The following is a 16,451-nucleotide window of genomic DNA, read 5'->3' on the forward strand; positions in this document are numbered from 1 at the left end:
ATGCAGGGGATACGGGTTCGTGCCCCGGTCTGGGAGGATCCCATATGCCGCGGAGCGGCTGGGCCCGTGAGCCATGGCCGCTGGGCCTGCGCATCCGGAGCCTGTGCTCCGCAACGGGAGAGGCCACAACAGTGAGAGGCCCGCATACCGCAAAAAAAAAAAAAAAAAAAAAAATTAAGAGTTCAAATGTCTGGAATTCCTTTGGTCCTTGAGGGAATTTGAGTAAGGGAAAGTGACAACTTGGAAATAGAATGTGGCATGCCCACCCTACCCACCTACATCCTAACCCTGTTCCTGGGAGTAAAACATCAGAGAAGACGAACAATCTGACCTTTTGGGATTGCTCTTCATGTCATGTTTTAAGAAAACTTTTTTCCATTTCCACTTTTCAAGTCCTCTGACAACCAAGAAACTCTTGCAGTCACGAAAATGTCAGCTAGGTGTATCATTTGGAATTCCTGGCTCTCAAATTAAAAATAAAATGCCCAGAAAACTCTGTATTCTATTCCTTTCACAGTTTTACGTAGCAATAGAAAGTAATAAAAGATAAAACCTTTGTCTGGGACTCTTATTAGTTATGCCTAACATTGGTCATATGTATATAAAGTTATACCAGCACATTGTATCTTGCTTAAAATAAAATTGATAGAAAAAGACCCCAATCTTCACTCTTTTTCTGCATGCTGATATTAGGATTTCTAGATTATCCTGAACGAAAAGGTGATGTGAATAAATTTAATAGTTTTGCTAGAAGCAATGCCTGTTTTTAACTCACGACCTAGGTTTAGACCTCAACACTTGAATTTTTTACCTGTGACACGTTTTCTAACTTCTGAGCTATAGTTTTTAATCTGTAAAATAGGTTTCAGATTGCTCTCTCCCACATTGGGTTGTTGTAGGGATCAAATGAGATCATCTATGTGAAACTGTAAACTATGAAAGTACTAAGCCTAATAAGCCTTTGAGAACTGGGCTTAGCAGGCCCTGCATTTTAAGAAAGATTATTACTGGCCATTAATCTAGAGCGTAATGGAATATCACTCTATACCTTGAGATCTTGGACACACAACTAAGCCTGAACTTTTAACCTTGCACCAGATGTGTCTGGCTGACCTGTTTAGTTGTGAGTTACTTGTCTAGGTTCTACTGGCCTTTCCCTAACACCCTTCCCCGCTGAGGGGAGAGGGGCAAAAAGTTGTTTGCTTGGTGACAGCTCCAAACTATTATTCTAGCAGGCCACCTTTCATTTCTGGGGTGGTAAGAGGGTTGTATAAAATATCTAAGTAGTCTGTAAGATCACTACTGCTCACATCTATAACTTCTTTCTTTTAAAATTTTCTATTACCCACCTAATTTTTATTAGGTGTTGAGAATATAGAAACACTTATAAGCCATAAAAGGCTCTAATAAAAGTGTTGGCCATCATGATTGATAGTAATTGTTAAGAAAATGAATGAGTTAAACAGGGGCTGGACACGGCCTGGCAAACACTTCCTGGCTTATATTCCTTATTACTACTGAGGAATTCACTTTTTTTTTTTTTTGCGGTATGCGGGCCTCTCACTGTTGTGGCCTCCCCCGTTGCGGAGCACAGGCTCCGGACGCGCAGGCTCCGGACGCGCAGGCTCAGCGGCCATGGCTCACGGGCCCAGCCGCTCCGCGGCATATGGGATCCTCCCAGACCGGGGCACGAACCCGTATCCCCTGCATCGGCAGGCGGACTCTCAACCACTTGCGCCACCAGGGAGGCCCCACCTTTCTTTTAACAACAGAGAAGAGGGAAGGATCTGAGGTTCCTCATTAGGTGTGGCCCTTGGTAGTTGCTTTGAGCAAAGTGGATCTGGTTTGCTTCCCAGAACGTGGGTTACTCCATCAGTCACCTCTTGGGGGAACACCTCCCAGGATAGGACAGATAATGTATCAACTGAAATATCGCTGCCAGAAATGAAATAAGAAATTGACCACACTCATCAAGATATGGAGACACTTCATGAATTACGTTAGTTTTTAATAAACCTGCACTCTTGGTACTGAGCAGGTTGTGAAAATCAAATTATATAAAAATAGAGAATATGGTCTGGGAGTGTAGGTGGCAGTGACATTGACACAGCCTCTCAAAGCATTGTTGTCTAGTGAACTAAGGTGTTCACCAGAAAACTGGGGCTGGAGGTCTGCAGATTTATAATTCCTTCTCCAAAATGATGTCTGTTTTAGGATTCAGAATCCTGATGCACCTTGATGATGAAACACCCCCAGTGAAATCTAAAGCAGAACCCTATAATCAGATGCATTAGTACATCTGCATCAAAAAGAATAAATACACTAAGTGGTTTAATAAAGACTATAAATACACATCAGCTCAAGTTAGGATTTACTGCCAGTAAGTTCAGGTCATGTCATATTTTGCTAGCAAATGTGTTATGCAAAACTTATGATTTTCAGAGCCTTTTGAATTTTAGAATTACACATAAAGGGATTGTTGATCTGCATTATGTTTGGGTGTTAGCTCCTTAACAGGAGTGTTTTTCATATGTGTCAAGCTACCAGGTAGCAAATGCTCATGAGACAATAGGGTTAGTAGCACCATAACTGGAGTTGCACTGCCTGGGTTCAAATTCCAGCCTTGCCAAGTGACTTTGGGTACATTACCTAATTTCCCAGCATCTTCGTTTTTCATCTTTGGAGCTGCAGGAATTTTGTTATTACATAAGAAATGCATATGAGGTACAATGTGAATTGCATTAGGCACTCAATAAAATATGCTTCTGTTTCCTCATATATACTCATATAATGGGGATAATAATAGTGCTTTCTCACAAAGGTGTTTTATGAGACTGAAATAGGTATATAGGTGTAACATGCCTTAGAATAGTGTCTGCCCAGCAGTAAACATTTAATAACTAGTCGCCAGTATCATTATCACCATTACTAAAAATCTGTACCTTTCCTATCAGCAAGTCATTTTCAGGAAAGAAAAAGACAGTAAGCATCTGTTGACTGAATGAGTGGCGCATTGAAAAATTATGATAATTTGTAATTAGAATTTTCCAGACTGTAATTCCATCCCATTCCATCTCCATCCTTCCCAAGTGTGTTTGCTTCCCTTCCCCCAGCAACATCCCCCCACCCCACCCCTCCCCCAGCCCCAGCGCCTTGATTTTACTTCATTCGCACAGCACTTGATGAACTTGGCACTTGACTTTCTCATCACCACCATGCAGGTGTGTTAGGCTGTCTGGGAAGCTGTCCCAGATGCTGACAAACCCTTGTCAGTAGGATACAAAGGAACACGGGAAATTTTGGCTGACATCTCCAGGTCTGACTCCTTACTCAACTGGAGAGTTCCAGAGGTATCTTTAAAGTTTTAGGATAAATGACGAGGCTGCTGTTCCTTTTTTTTTTTTTAACCAGTCCCTAACAGATACGTTTCTTGGGTTCTCTTTTTTTTTTTTTTTTTTTTTCCGGTTTGTTACAGGTTAATCTCTTGTGATTGGTCAGTAATGGTGGGGTTTGGTAAAGTCATAAGTCTGCAAGATGTTGTAAATGCAGGCAATGTCTGCAGGACTGGGTACCAGCGAGGCAGAGACCAGCGGGAAGAATGTGTGTGCTTGTGTGCCTCAGTTTGGACTGATGTCTTGGCACGGCCGTCTTATTTCCTGGCATGTAAGGACTGGATTCTCTCTTAAGGCCACACATATTTGGCAAGCCCTATTATTTTACTCTTTCGAGGGGCTGCTTGGGTAATGATGGTGATAGACAATATTGGGTAGGTACCGGTTGGACAGGGACATGAGGGAATATGGAAAGAATCTTTTTTAAAGAGCTTGATTACATTAGACTGTAGTGTCTGTAAACAATTACAGCATTCAGGGAGTGCAGGATTTAAATGAGAAACACAACTTTGTCAGATTATGCCAGTCGGATAAAATGGCATGGGCTCCGGAAATCTATAATTAAATGTATTTTTGAAAATGAAAAATATAGCGTAACATCTGGTTTATTTCACTACAGAAGTGGATGGGTATTGCTTACATAAGTGTGATTGACTTTGGCTGATATTTGGATTTCTCTGTGTAAAATAACTATTTTGATTAAATTTCTCTGCTTGATTCTATTTGTGCTGTAAACAGCTTATTCACATACACATTCCTATAGAAAATGGCTGTCTTATTTAGAAAATCTAATGTTTGTTCATTTTCTTTTCCTTGCAGCGGATATTCAGCTCCTTTGTTTACACTGAGAAAATCTCAAATGGAGAAAGTGAAGTACAGCAGGTAAGACGTGATTTAGCACTTGACATTCTCTGTCTTTGTCTTGCTTTTGGATGTGACTTCATTACACTTTCCAATCTCCACGTGAGGCTGTCTGTTGTTTTCTGTGTATGATTTCATATACATCTTAAGCAAAATGGTGACAACCTCCCACTTCACGTTCTTATAAGCAGTTGAAATAATGGTTATATAGATGGCTTTCTGCTATTCATGTTATACTTTGAAAAATATTATTTAGTGCCTTGTTATTGTTTTGGAAATTCCTAAACTACTCAAATTTTAAAATATTAGAAATTATTTCATCGGCTATAGGAAAAAGTGCCCAGGCTTTGGAATCAGACAAACCCCAGGTCACATTCTGGTTTTCCTACTTACTTCATGACTCCCAGGAAGCAATTTAGCCTTTTGAGCTACAGTTTCTCACTCTTAAATCAGAGGGACATAGTATCTGCATGATGGAGTTGTGAGATGAAGTAATGCCAAATTAACTGAGAATAAGTGAAATGCTTTAGGTGGAAGGCCTGACATAGAAGCAGCTCAGTGGATGTTGGCTTCTTTTGTTCTTTTATTTTTCTTTCCTCTGCTTGTATTCTTCCATTGCTGCTTTTCTCCCATCTTCTCAATGCTCTGTGAGGTCAAAAAGTTCTGAGGCCAGATTCTATTTACTTTATTTATAGCTGGCTTCTAATGGACTGCTTCCTAAATTAAAACATAGTGTTGGTGAACTTGGTCATAAATAATTGATCTGTGCTTGAAAAGAAGGGTGGTAAAGAGGATTCTGGGTTTTAATTTCAGTTAATCCACCAACTTCATTACACCATGTGACCACCGACTAGTAATTTGAAGCTAGGCTGGAGACTTAAGTAAAAAACAGGACCAAACTAAAAACCAGAGTGTAGCAGAGTGCTTCCACAGAATAAAAAGATAACTATAGGAAAATACTAATAATTTAAACTCTCTGGGGCCTTTACCTTATTCATGGAAAACAGCTTGACTTGATCTGAACTTCAGAAGTGCTATGCAAGAGGACAAAGTTTTGCAAGTATCATTAAAGTGAAGTTATTTATAGGATATTTATTTATAATAAATTACTGTAATTTGATCTTGAAGTTCAGCGTCTCTTATTTATAGACATTAAAGATCTTTATTGGTTTCTGCAGGTTAAATTTAGAGGACATAAGCCATTAAGCATGTACCCTTTTTCTTAGCTTTAGATATTTTTAAAAACTAATGACCTGAATTTTAGTGAATGTGGTTTGCTATATCAAATCTTACCTTCATAATTCCTGTCTTATTTTTATTCCAGCACACTGGAAAGTGCTTTAGGGTCGTGAAATTTAAAAGGGTTTTTATAGGGGAAGGTTTCTACACAAAGCATGTTCAAGGAAACTTTTTGGGAGACCAAAGGCCATTTGATAACATTTTCAAGAAACTGATCCAGGGATATCAGTTTTACTGCTTTTCTTGAGTAACAGATACAAGTTCTTCCTTCACTGGTTTTTAAACATGAAAGTTGTTTTGTTTTCTTGGAGTGATGTTCTTTTTTCTTTTTATCTAGCTGTGAACAAGTTGGGAAGCCTTCCATAATAATTTTTAAAAATTATTAGTAGCTGATTTAGCACACATAGAACACTGGTGATTTCAGTATATTATCACATTGATTTTTTCCATATAACCCGAAGGAAAGATACTATCCTTATTACAGATGAGGTAGGTGAAACTCCAAAAGATAGAATAAGTTAGCTATAGTCTCATGACTAATACATAAAAGAGCTAGTTTTCAAAGTAAGTTTACACTAAGTTATATTATCTGTATTTTTATTTTAACAGAGTTTATTTTTAAAATCTGTATTTTCATACAAAACAGCAGTCTCTGCTAAACTGTCTTTGGCTGAATAAGTCAGATAAAGGAGAGTCACCACATCGTCAGTTCTGCCTTCTCTTTGATTGTCAAAAAGTTCTCTTTTATATTGACTAGGAATGTACTTTTTTTTTTTTTTTTTTCGGTACGCGGGCCTCTCACTATTGTGGACTCTCCTGTTGCAGAGCACAGGCTCTGGACGCGCAGGCTCAGCGGCCATGGCTCACGGGCCCAGCCGCTCCGCAGCATGTGGGATCTTCCCGGACCAGGGCACTAACACGCGTCCCCTGCATCGGCAGGCAGACTCTTAACCACTGCGCCACCAGGGAAGCCCTAGGAATGTACTTTTTAACTTTTCTCTAATTTCTCCAGTCTCTTTAGAAGAACCCTGGACAAAATAGATCTTATGCCTCTTTTGCATCCAGTATTTGGAGATAATTATCATACCATTATCATTTAGTCTAAAATTTAAAATACCCAGGTCGTGGATAATTTCTTCTTCTATGACAAGATTTCCAGGCCCTTTCAGTCCTCTGGTCACTCTAACAACAACAATAATAATAAAAGCTTAGATTTACATATTTACCGAGTATCTGCTCTCCCTTCAATATTGTGATACTCTTGTGGCTTGAATTGGACTAGAGTTATTCCCATTCTAAAGTGACAAAACAGAGAGTTCCTCGCATCTTCTTGACTTGATTAATAACTACCCAGGAACTTTGGGCCCTGTGATCCTGGACAGTACCCAGAATGAAATCTTTAGGGAAATGCTTACCTCGTAGGTTTCCTGTTCTATCCCCCATCACAGTCATTCACACTTTCATATATATTATCTCCTTGAAACTTCAGAATAACTCTGTAAGGTAGGTGGAGTTACTATTACTAACCAAGTTCAGAAAGGTCAAGGATCCTAGATAATGAGTAATTGAGCTGACTTTTTAAAAACTGTGAAAGATATCAAACATGTAAAGAGTATATAAAACATATATGAGTAGAATAAAGAAATACTATATTAAAATGAACACCTCAACCTACTACCCATATAAAGAAATAAAGAATTACCGGTACTTCAGAAAGCCCCCATGTGACCTTCCCAGGTGGTACCTCCCTTCCTCTCCCAGAGATAAGTCTATCCTGATTTTTTTGTTAGCCATTCCTTTGCTTGTGTGTGTCTGTGTGTGTCTGTGTGTTTGAGATATATATATATCTGCAAATTCATTATTTGACTGTTTTTGTTCTTTATATACATCTTGAGTGTATTATTCATGTATCTTGCTATTTTACTGAGCATTATATTCCTTAAAATCACCTATGTTGATATCTGTAACTAAGGTGCCTTTATTTCCAATTCTGTGGTATTCCATTAAATGCAGTTTATGTATCCATTTTTCTGTTGGTGATGTTTGGGTTGTTTCTAGTGTCATAATTTTTGTTGCTGTTGTTCACATCTCCTGGTGCAGAGTTCAGGTGGAATAATTCTTTGAATTGCAGGAACATTATTATCCCTCACCTCTGCCAATTAAACGCTAGTGTGTGTTTATCTATACATGTTCCAAGTGCCCTAGGTGAGGAGATGGACTGTTTAGCTCAGGTGGAGAATCCCTTCTCTAGAGTAGAATTGCTGGGTACCAGAGTGTTCAATGTGTCTGGATAATGCAAAACTGCTTCCACAGTTGTTGCCACGGGTTACCTTCCTACAGACAGAGTACTGGAAATGTGCTGCTCTGTACCGTCTTCAATACTTGGTGTTACCGAGTTTTAATCTTTTCCCAGTTTGGGGTGTCTGAAATTATATCTAATGGGTTTAATTTGTTTTACTCTGATTACTAATGAGGTTGAAATGACTTTTTACATGTTTATGGTTCATGTTTGTATGTTTGTTGTTTTGTTGTGTCAAATGTCTGCTAATATCTTTTGTCCATTTTTAAAATTGGGTTGTTTCTTTATTTTAGAAGTTTAAATATTCCACACATGTTCTATATCAGCTCTGTCCAAAAGAGACTTCTGTGATGATGGAGATGTTTCATATTGGTGCTAATCAAGCAGCCGCTAGCCACATGTGGCTACTGAGCACTTGAAATGTAGCTAGAGCTACTGAGTAATTAAATTTTAAATTTAATTTAATTTAATTTTAATAAAGTAGCCCCATATGGCCAGTGGTTACCATATTAGATTCCCTTACAGGTTTATGTTTCATAAATATAAATGTTCTCCCAATGTGTGGCTTTTCTTTTCACTTTCTTTATGATATCTTTTAAAGAATTGAAGTTTTAATTTTAATAGTCAGGTTTTTTTAAACCAGTCTTTTCCTTTAAAAGTAGTCATCTCAGACCTCCCTGCTGATCCAGTGGTTAAGACTTCGCCTTCCAACGCAGGGGGTGCGGGTTCAATCCCTGGTCAGGGAGCTGAGATCTCCACATGCCTCACGGCCAAAAAACCAAAACATGAAACAGAAGCAATATTGTGACAAATTCAATAAAGATTTTAAAAATGGCCCACATCAAAAAAAAAATCTTAAAAAATAAATAAATAAAAATAGTCATCTCTATGGGACAGGTTTCATAAAGCAAAGAGATTTACTGATGATATTGAAAGATCTTAATGTTCGTTTTAACTGAATTAAACTTTTGCTTTCTTATCTCAAGCTAAATATTTTATAGTATTTTATTAATAAGTTAAACAAAAAACAACTTTTCCTTTTTGGCCTCTGTTTATTGTGTGTTGTTAAATTCTGCCCCAAAGACATAAAGATTTTCTCCTTTATTGTCTTCTAAAACTTTTGCCTTTCTCATTTAAGACTTTTATCCACCTGGAATTGATTTTAGTGTTGGATGTGAAGTAGGTATTCAATTTCTTTTTCCTCTGCCCCATATGTATTTCTAAGTGTTCTTATACTATCTGTTGAACAATTTGTCTTTTTTTTCATCTGTTTTCAGTCATTAGTCAAGTTTCCACATATGTGTGAGTTTGATTTGGTTCCATTGGTGTATTTATCTGTCACTCTGCCAGTACCATGTATTCCAAAGGGTAACACTGTCCCCTTCATTTCTTTCTTTTTTTTTTTTTTTTTGCCTTTTAAAATTAGTGGACTTTATTTTTAGAGCAGTTTTAGGTTTACAGAAAAATTGACCAGAAAGTAAAGTACACAGAGTTCCCATGTACCTCCTCTGCTTCCTCACAGTTTCCCCTATTAGGAAAAAAATTGCATTAGTGTGGTACATTTGTTATACTTAATGAACCAATATTTATACATTATTATTAAAAGCTAAAGTTAATAGCTTACATTAGAGTACACTCCTTGTTCTGTACAGTTCTATGGATTTTGACAAGTGTATAATGTCATGTATCCACTATCATGTTATCAAACAGAACAGTTTCACCTCCTTAAAACCGCCTGTGCTTCATTTGTTTAATCTTCCTTCCTTTCCTCTCTTTGAGCCCCTGGCAACCACTGACCTTTTTACTGTTTCCATAGTTTTGCCATTTACAGAATTGCATTTAAGTTTTTAATTTCATAAAAACTTTCATAAAAATTATGAATTTCATAAAAACTAAAAATTATAGTTTTGAAGCACAAAATGTAGACCATTTCTTCCCTGAAATAATACAGTACATAGCATTTTCAGGTTGACTTATTTCCCTTTGCAATATGCATTTACAGTCCTTCCATGTCTTTTCAAGGCTCGCTACCTTATTGCTTTTAATGGCTGAATAATATTCCGTTGTATGTATGTAGGTCAGCTTGTTCATTCATTTGTACATTAAGGGACGTCTTGGTTGCTTCCAGATTTTAGCAATTATGAATAATGCTGCTATAAGTTTGTGTGCAGATTTTTATGTGGACATAAGTTTTCAGTCCAACTGAGCAAATACCAAGGAGTGCAATTGCCAGATATTATGGTGAAGTATCAATATATAGTGCAAGGAACTGCCAAACTGTCTTAAAAAGTGGCTGTACCATTTTGCATTCCTACCAGCAGTGAATGAGAGTTACTGTTACTCCACATCCTCTTCAGCATTTGATGTTGTCAATGTTCTGGATTTTAGCCATTCTAATAGGTGTGTTATAGTATCTTATTTTTGTTTTAACTTGCAATTCCTTTCTTTTTTTTAACATCTTTCTTGGAGTATAATTGCTTTACAATGGTGTGTTAGTTTCTGCTTTATAACAAAGTGAATCAGCTATACATATACATATGTTCCCATATCTCCTCCCTCTTGTGTCTCCCTCCCACCTTCCCTATGCCACCCCTTTAGGTGGTCACAAAGCACCGAGCTGATCTCCCTGTGCTATGCGGCTGCTTCCCACTAGTTATCTATTTTACATTTGGTAGTGTATATATGTCCGTGCCACTCTCTCTCATTTATTTTTCTTGAGAGCATCTGTGGCTATTTGCTATTATATAAGAATTTTTTTTTAAACTGATATTTTTCTGTTACTATTGAGTCCTATGTATTTATTTTATATCTAATTATCTTCTTAAGCTATTAGTCCTAATAATTTACCTATAGATTCCTTTGGGTTTTCTATGTAAATAATCATATATGCAAATAAGATAGATTTGATTCTTTCTTTCTAATTCTTGTATTTTTTATTTCTTTTCTGTGTCCTGCTACACTGGCCTCCAGAAAAGTATTGTATATGTATGGTACTAGTGGCCACCTATGATATGTATTATTTTTATTGTTTAGTTTCAGGTGTATTTTATCATTTCTTCTTTGATCTATTAGTTATTTAAAACTATGTTCTAAAATTTCCAGATATCTGTAGAGTCCTTCTAATTTTCTAGCCATCGCTTCTGTTTTCCTCATTGTATTGAGAGCATAGCTCTTTGGGTTATAGTTTTATGTAGTACCTCCTATCAGATTTCCCACCTTGGCCAAGCCCTGAGGTTTCTCTCTTATCCATGTTGTGCTGTGCTATCATCAAAGTGGAAGCTCAAGGTCTCCAGATTATGCCCAATTCTCAGGGTAAAAAGCAGGGTCTGGCACTGGCTTATTTCCCACATTTCTGGCTCTCACCTTGTTTGGGGACTTAAGTGCCCCTAAAGGTAGTTTCCACTTTCATCCAGGGCACTAACCTCTTAACAATTATAAGAACAATTACAACTGCTTCTAAAGATTTGTTTGATAAGCCAAAAACAGATTAGTTATTCAAAGTAGGTTATTGACCTATGTCCTCTTAATTATAGCTCACGATCTTTAGTTGGAAAGGAACCACTTCTTTATGCTTGTTTTTGTATGTTTCGTAGTATCTGGAATACTGACTTGCATTTTCTATCCATCATTTCTCCTTTGGGGTAATGAAAACTAGAGCCCCAAGGGTTCTTGCCCTCCCTCTTTACTATCAAAGCTTATTGAGAGTTGGATCTGACTTGTGCATACTATGTAATTAGGCAGTAAATCTAACGTGTTAATATCTTTCTGGTTAGGGGAGCAATATAATTAAAACTAATAAAAAACATTTTGTGATTCTTGACTCTTACCACAAAACTTTCTATGGTATATAGACTTTTCCTTGCTTTTTCTCATTATTTCTTTTAAATTAACCTTCAGAGTGTGGTTCTAAATTGCCTAACAATGTGTTTTAAATTTTTAATTAGTTCATTATGTAGTTTTGCTGCCAAAAAACTATGGCAACAGCCTCGGGAAAATAAATATCCCATGCACACATTCTTGAGTAGATCACCTCCCATAGACTCCATTTTTGAATACTTTAAGGATTAAGTTGTGTGAGCACATAAGGGCATTCTATGAAATTGAGCCTGCATCAAGAAAACTAAATTTTTGATCAAGTGCCCTAGAAGATATCAAAATGTGGTCCATAAAACACAAAGCAGTGAAAAAAAAAAAAAAGGAAGGAAGAAAAGCTTCTTGGGACACTTGATTGAATCACTAAAAAAATCAAAGCTACTTTGGACATGTTTCAAGAGTTTGCTCTAACTTTTTTTTCAAGTACTCTAGTAATTATTTATGTTAACAATTTATTCAATGATATGGCAAGCATTACCTTCATAATAATTGCAGCATTTCATAAAATATTGATTGTTGGCAGTGGCTGATTTTAGAAGACTTCAGAATTCTTTTGAAATGGGCAAATTGGTAGGAGAACTGCATACTCATAGAGGAGAGATGCACCTGACATTGGGCCAAGGGCATTCCTCTAACAGTCTCCCTCTCTCTTCTGTGGTATCAGTTTTCTATCTTCAGAATCACATCCATTAGCATGTAAACATGCTGTTCTATCTTAAACACACAAGAAAAAAAACTCTTCTCTTGACGCCACCTCCCTCTCCAACCACTGCCCCGTTTCTTTCTCCCCCTTTGAGACGCAGCCCATCACAAGAGGTATCTATACTCACTAGATCCAGTTCTCCCATTCTCTCTAAAACCTTCTCTGGCCTTACCAGTCCCACAACACCGCTCTTTTCAAGGTCACTGGTGACCTTCACTTTGCTAAATCCAGGGTCCTTGTTGTATTTCACTAACATTAGTACTGAACAGTTGATCTCTTCCTCTTCCCTTCATATGTTGATACTTTCCTGACTTGGGCCTGCAGGATACCACACTTGCCTCCTTGCTGTTTCTTGGCACATTCCTGCCTTAGGGCCTTTGCACTGGTTCTGTTCCAACATGTATCCCCATGAGCCTTCGCTTCCTTCAAGTCTGTCCTCAAGTGTCACCTTCTGAAAGAGGTGACCACCATACTTATAACTACAGCCCACACTGCTCCCCAAACTCCTGATTTTCTTTTACTCATTCTTTTTCCTTTTTCACTTATCACTTTTTGGTTTTAGGGTACTGACTTTATAAAACTAGTATGGAAATTCCTCAAGATTATAAGTTTGGTGTTATTCCTTCCTTTGATGTTAGGTAGAATTCACCAGAGCACCATCTGGACCTGGAGTTTTCTTTGAGGGCAGGCTTTTGATCATCCAATTTCTTTAATAGCTATAGGTTTGGGTGTTTTCTGGGGTTAGGGTTTTCTTTCTTTTTCTTTTTCTTTTTGTTTTTCTTCAGATTTTGTCTTATTTTGTGTCAATTTTAGTAAGTTGATTTTTTTTCCAAGAAATTTGTCCGTTTCACCTCAGTTGTCATATTTGTTGGCATAAAAGTATTCATAATATTTTTATTAGCCTTTTAATATCTGTAGGCTAGAAGAACAATAGAGAACAATCAATCAAATGAAATACTGGTTCTTTTAAAAAAATCAGTAAAATGGATAAACTAGGTGACAGAGAACGAGAGAATGAATGGGAAAGCAAATTAGTGATAAGCAATTTTTTTAAACTTAGCTTTTTGTTTGTTTGTTTTCTATTTCATGGATTTATGCTTTTTGTTATTTCCTTCCTTATATTTCAGGTTAGTTGTGCTATTTTTCCTGCTTCTTAAATTGGAACTTTAGTTCATTGATTTTACACCTTTCTTTTTGTCATATAGAAGAATTTACAGCCATAAACTTTCCTCTAAGAACTGCTTTAGTTACACCCCACAAAGTTGAACATCATATATTTTTATTATCATTCAGTTTTTAAATATTTCCTAATTTCCCCTGTGATTTCTTCTTTGACCCATGCATTACTTTGAAGTATGTTATCCACTTTCAAAACATTTGGGGTCTTCTTAGGTATCTTATTGTTACTGATTTCTAATTTAATTCCATTGTGGTCAGAGAACAGACTCTGTATGATTTTCAATCCTTCTTAATTTATTGAAACATTGGTTTTATGACCCAGTATATAGGATCTGTCTTGGGTGAATATACCATGTGAACTTAAAAAGAATGTGTATTCTCCAGTTGTTGGTTGTTATGTTCTTTATATATCCGTTAGGTTAAGCTGGTTGATAGTTCAGATCATTTGTTTTACGGCTGATTTTTAATTTGTCTAATTTTATCATTTGTAGAGAGGAGTGTTAATATCCTCAGCTACAATGGTGGAATTGTATATTTTTCCCTTTAATTCTGTGCATTGTTACCTTATGTATTCTGAAGCTCCATTATGGGCCATGTACACATTTAAGATTGTTAGGTCTTGTCGAGTTATAAATTGTGACATTTTGAAATATCATTGTTTATCTCTGGTGAAAGTGCTCTTTCCTTAAAGTCTATTTTACCTGATATTAACATAGTTAATCCAACCTTTATATGCTTCCTATTTTTGCATGGTGTGTCTTTTCACAAGCATTAACTTTCAGTCTCTATTGCTAAAAGTGTGTATCTTGTAGACAGAATATAGTTGAGATTTTCTTTCTTTGTTTCTTTTTCTTTCTTCTTTCTTTTTTTAGCTATTCTGATAATTTCTGTCTTTTAATGAGGAGTATTTAGTCAATTAATATTTAGTTTGCTTGAGGTCAACTATTTTATTATTTTTTTTTTCCATTTTCTCCTCCATTATTTATTTATTTATTTATTTATTTATTTAAAAATTTTTTTTTTTTTGTGGTATGCGGGCCTCTCACTGTTGTGGCCTCTCCCATTGCGGAGCACAGGCTCCAGATGCGCAGGCCCAGCGGCCATGGCTCACGGGCCCAGCCGCTCCGCGGCATATGGGATCCTCCCAGACCGGGGCACGAACCCGTATCCCCTGCATCGGCAGGCGGACTCTCAACCACTGCGCCACCAGGGAGGCCCCATTTTTTATTTTTTACTTCCCTACCTTATTTTGGATTTTTTAATGTTTTTTGACTTTTATTTTACTTTTTACCTATATTTCTTTACATATTTTAAATGTATGATCTAGAAATTACAATATACATCCTTAATTTATTACAGTCTATTTGGAGTTAAAAAATCTATCACTTCATGTATACTCTAAAACCTTCACAACCTTATAGGTTCATTTTTCCACTGCTATCCTTTATACTAGAGTCATCATATTATTACATCTACAAATATTACAGACTGCACAAGGGAGTGTTATTGCTTTGGCTTTAAACTGTCATAAGAATTTAATAAAGGAAAAGAAAAGAAAAATAAATCTCATCTATTTATCATTTCCAATGCTCTTCATTTATTTCTAAGGATACCAACTGATATTAAGCCTGAAGAGTTCCTATAATATTTACTTATAGTACAGATTTCCTGGTGACGAATTGTGTTAGTGTTTCATGATATTTTGTACTCAGAAAATGTCACTGTTTTATCTTTTCTCTTAAAAGATGTTTCTGCTTGAGATTGAGTTCTGGATTGACAGTTTTTTATCTTTTTGCACTTTGGTAATGTTCCACTGTGTACTGGACTCCATAGTCTCTGATGAGAAGTCAACATAAGTTGTTATTACTCTGTATGCATTGTCATCCCCCCACCTCCTCCACCCCATGGCTGCTTTTAGGATTTTTCTCTGTATATCTTTAGTTTTCAGCAATTTGACTATGGCTGCCTAGACATAGCAGTCTTCATATTTATCCTGCTTGTTGTTTGTTGAGCTTTCTGAATCTGTAAGTTATATCTTTCATCAAATTTGGGGACTTTTTTTTTTTTTTTTTTTTTTTTTTGCGGTACGCGGGCCTCTCACTGTTGCGGCTTCTCCCGTTGTGGAGCACAGGCTCCGGACGCACAGGCTCAGTGGCCATGGCTCACGGGCCTAGCCGCTCCACGGCATGTGGGATCTTCCCAGACCGGGGCACGAACCCATGTCCCCTGCATCAGCAGGCGGACTCTCAACCACTGCACCACCAGGGAAGCCCTGGGGACATTTTGACCATTGTTTCTTCAAATAGTTTTTCTACTTCATTTTGTGCGCGCCTTCTGGGACTCCAATTATACGTGTGCTAAATCTTTTGATATTTTACTATAAGTTCCTAAGATGATATCTCCTTCTATTATTCTTTTAATTTTTCCCTCTCTGACCTTCAGATTCGATAATTTTTCTTGATTTTTAACTTCAGTTCTATTATCTCTGTTCTGCAGTTGACCTCTCCAAATATATTTTAAATTTTTCAGATTTTTTTTTTTTTTTTTTTTTTTTGCGGTACGTGGGCCTCTCCGTGCTGTGGCTTCTCCCGTTGCGGAGCACAGGCTCCGGACGCGCAGGCTCAGCGGCCATGGCTCACGGGCCTAGCCGCTCCACGGCATGTGGGATCTTCCCAGACCGGGGCACGAACCCATGTCCCCTGCATCAGCAGGCGGACTCTCAACCACTGCACCACCAGGGAAGCCCTGGGGACATTTTGACCATTGTTTCTTCAAATAGTTTTTCTACTTCATTTTGTGCGCGCCTTCTGGGACTCCAATTATACGTGTGCTAAATCTTTTGATATTTTACTATAAGTTCCTAAGATGATATCTCCTTCTATTATTCTTTTAATTTTTCCCTCTC

At 37.2% G+C, this 16,451-nt stretch overlaps 1 protein-coding gene across 2 annotated transcripts in view; it reads left to right on the forward strand.

Moving 5' to 3' along the window:
* Nucleotides 1-16,451, forward strand: part of CACHD1 (cache domain containing 1) — a 218,978-nt gene that overhangs the window by 81,343 nt on the left and 121,184 nt on the right. For both annotated transcript variants that reach the window (XM_060089904.1, XM_060089905.1), the window contains exon 2: nt 4,212-4,274. In XM_060089904.1, coding sequence (XP_059945887.1) covers nt 4,212-4,274 — 63 coding nt within the window. The remainder of the gene's footprint in view (nt 1-4,211; nt 4,275-16,451) is intronic.

This window comes from Mesoplodon densirostris, chromosome 2 (assembly GCF_025265405.1).
Source record: "Mesoplodon densirostris isolate mMesDen1 chromosome 2, mMesDen1 primary haplotype, whole genome shotgun sequence".
Lineage (NCBI taxonomy): Eukaryota > Metazoa > Chordata > Mammalia > Artiodactyla > Ziphiidae > Mesoplodon > Mesoplodon densirostris.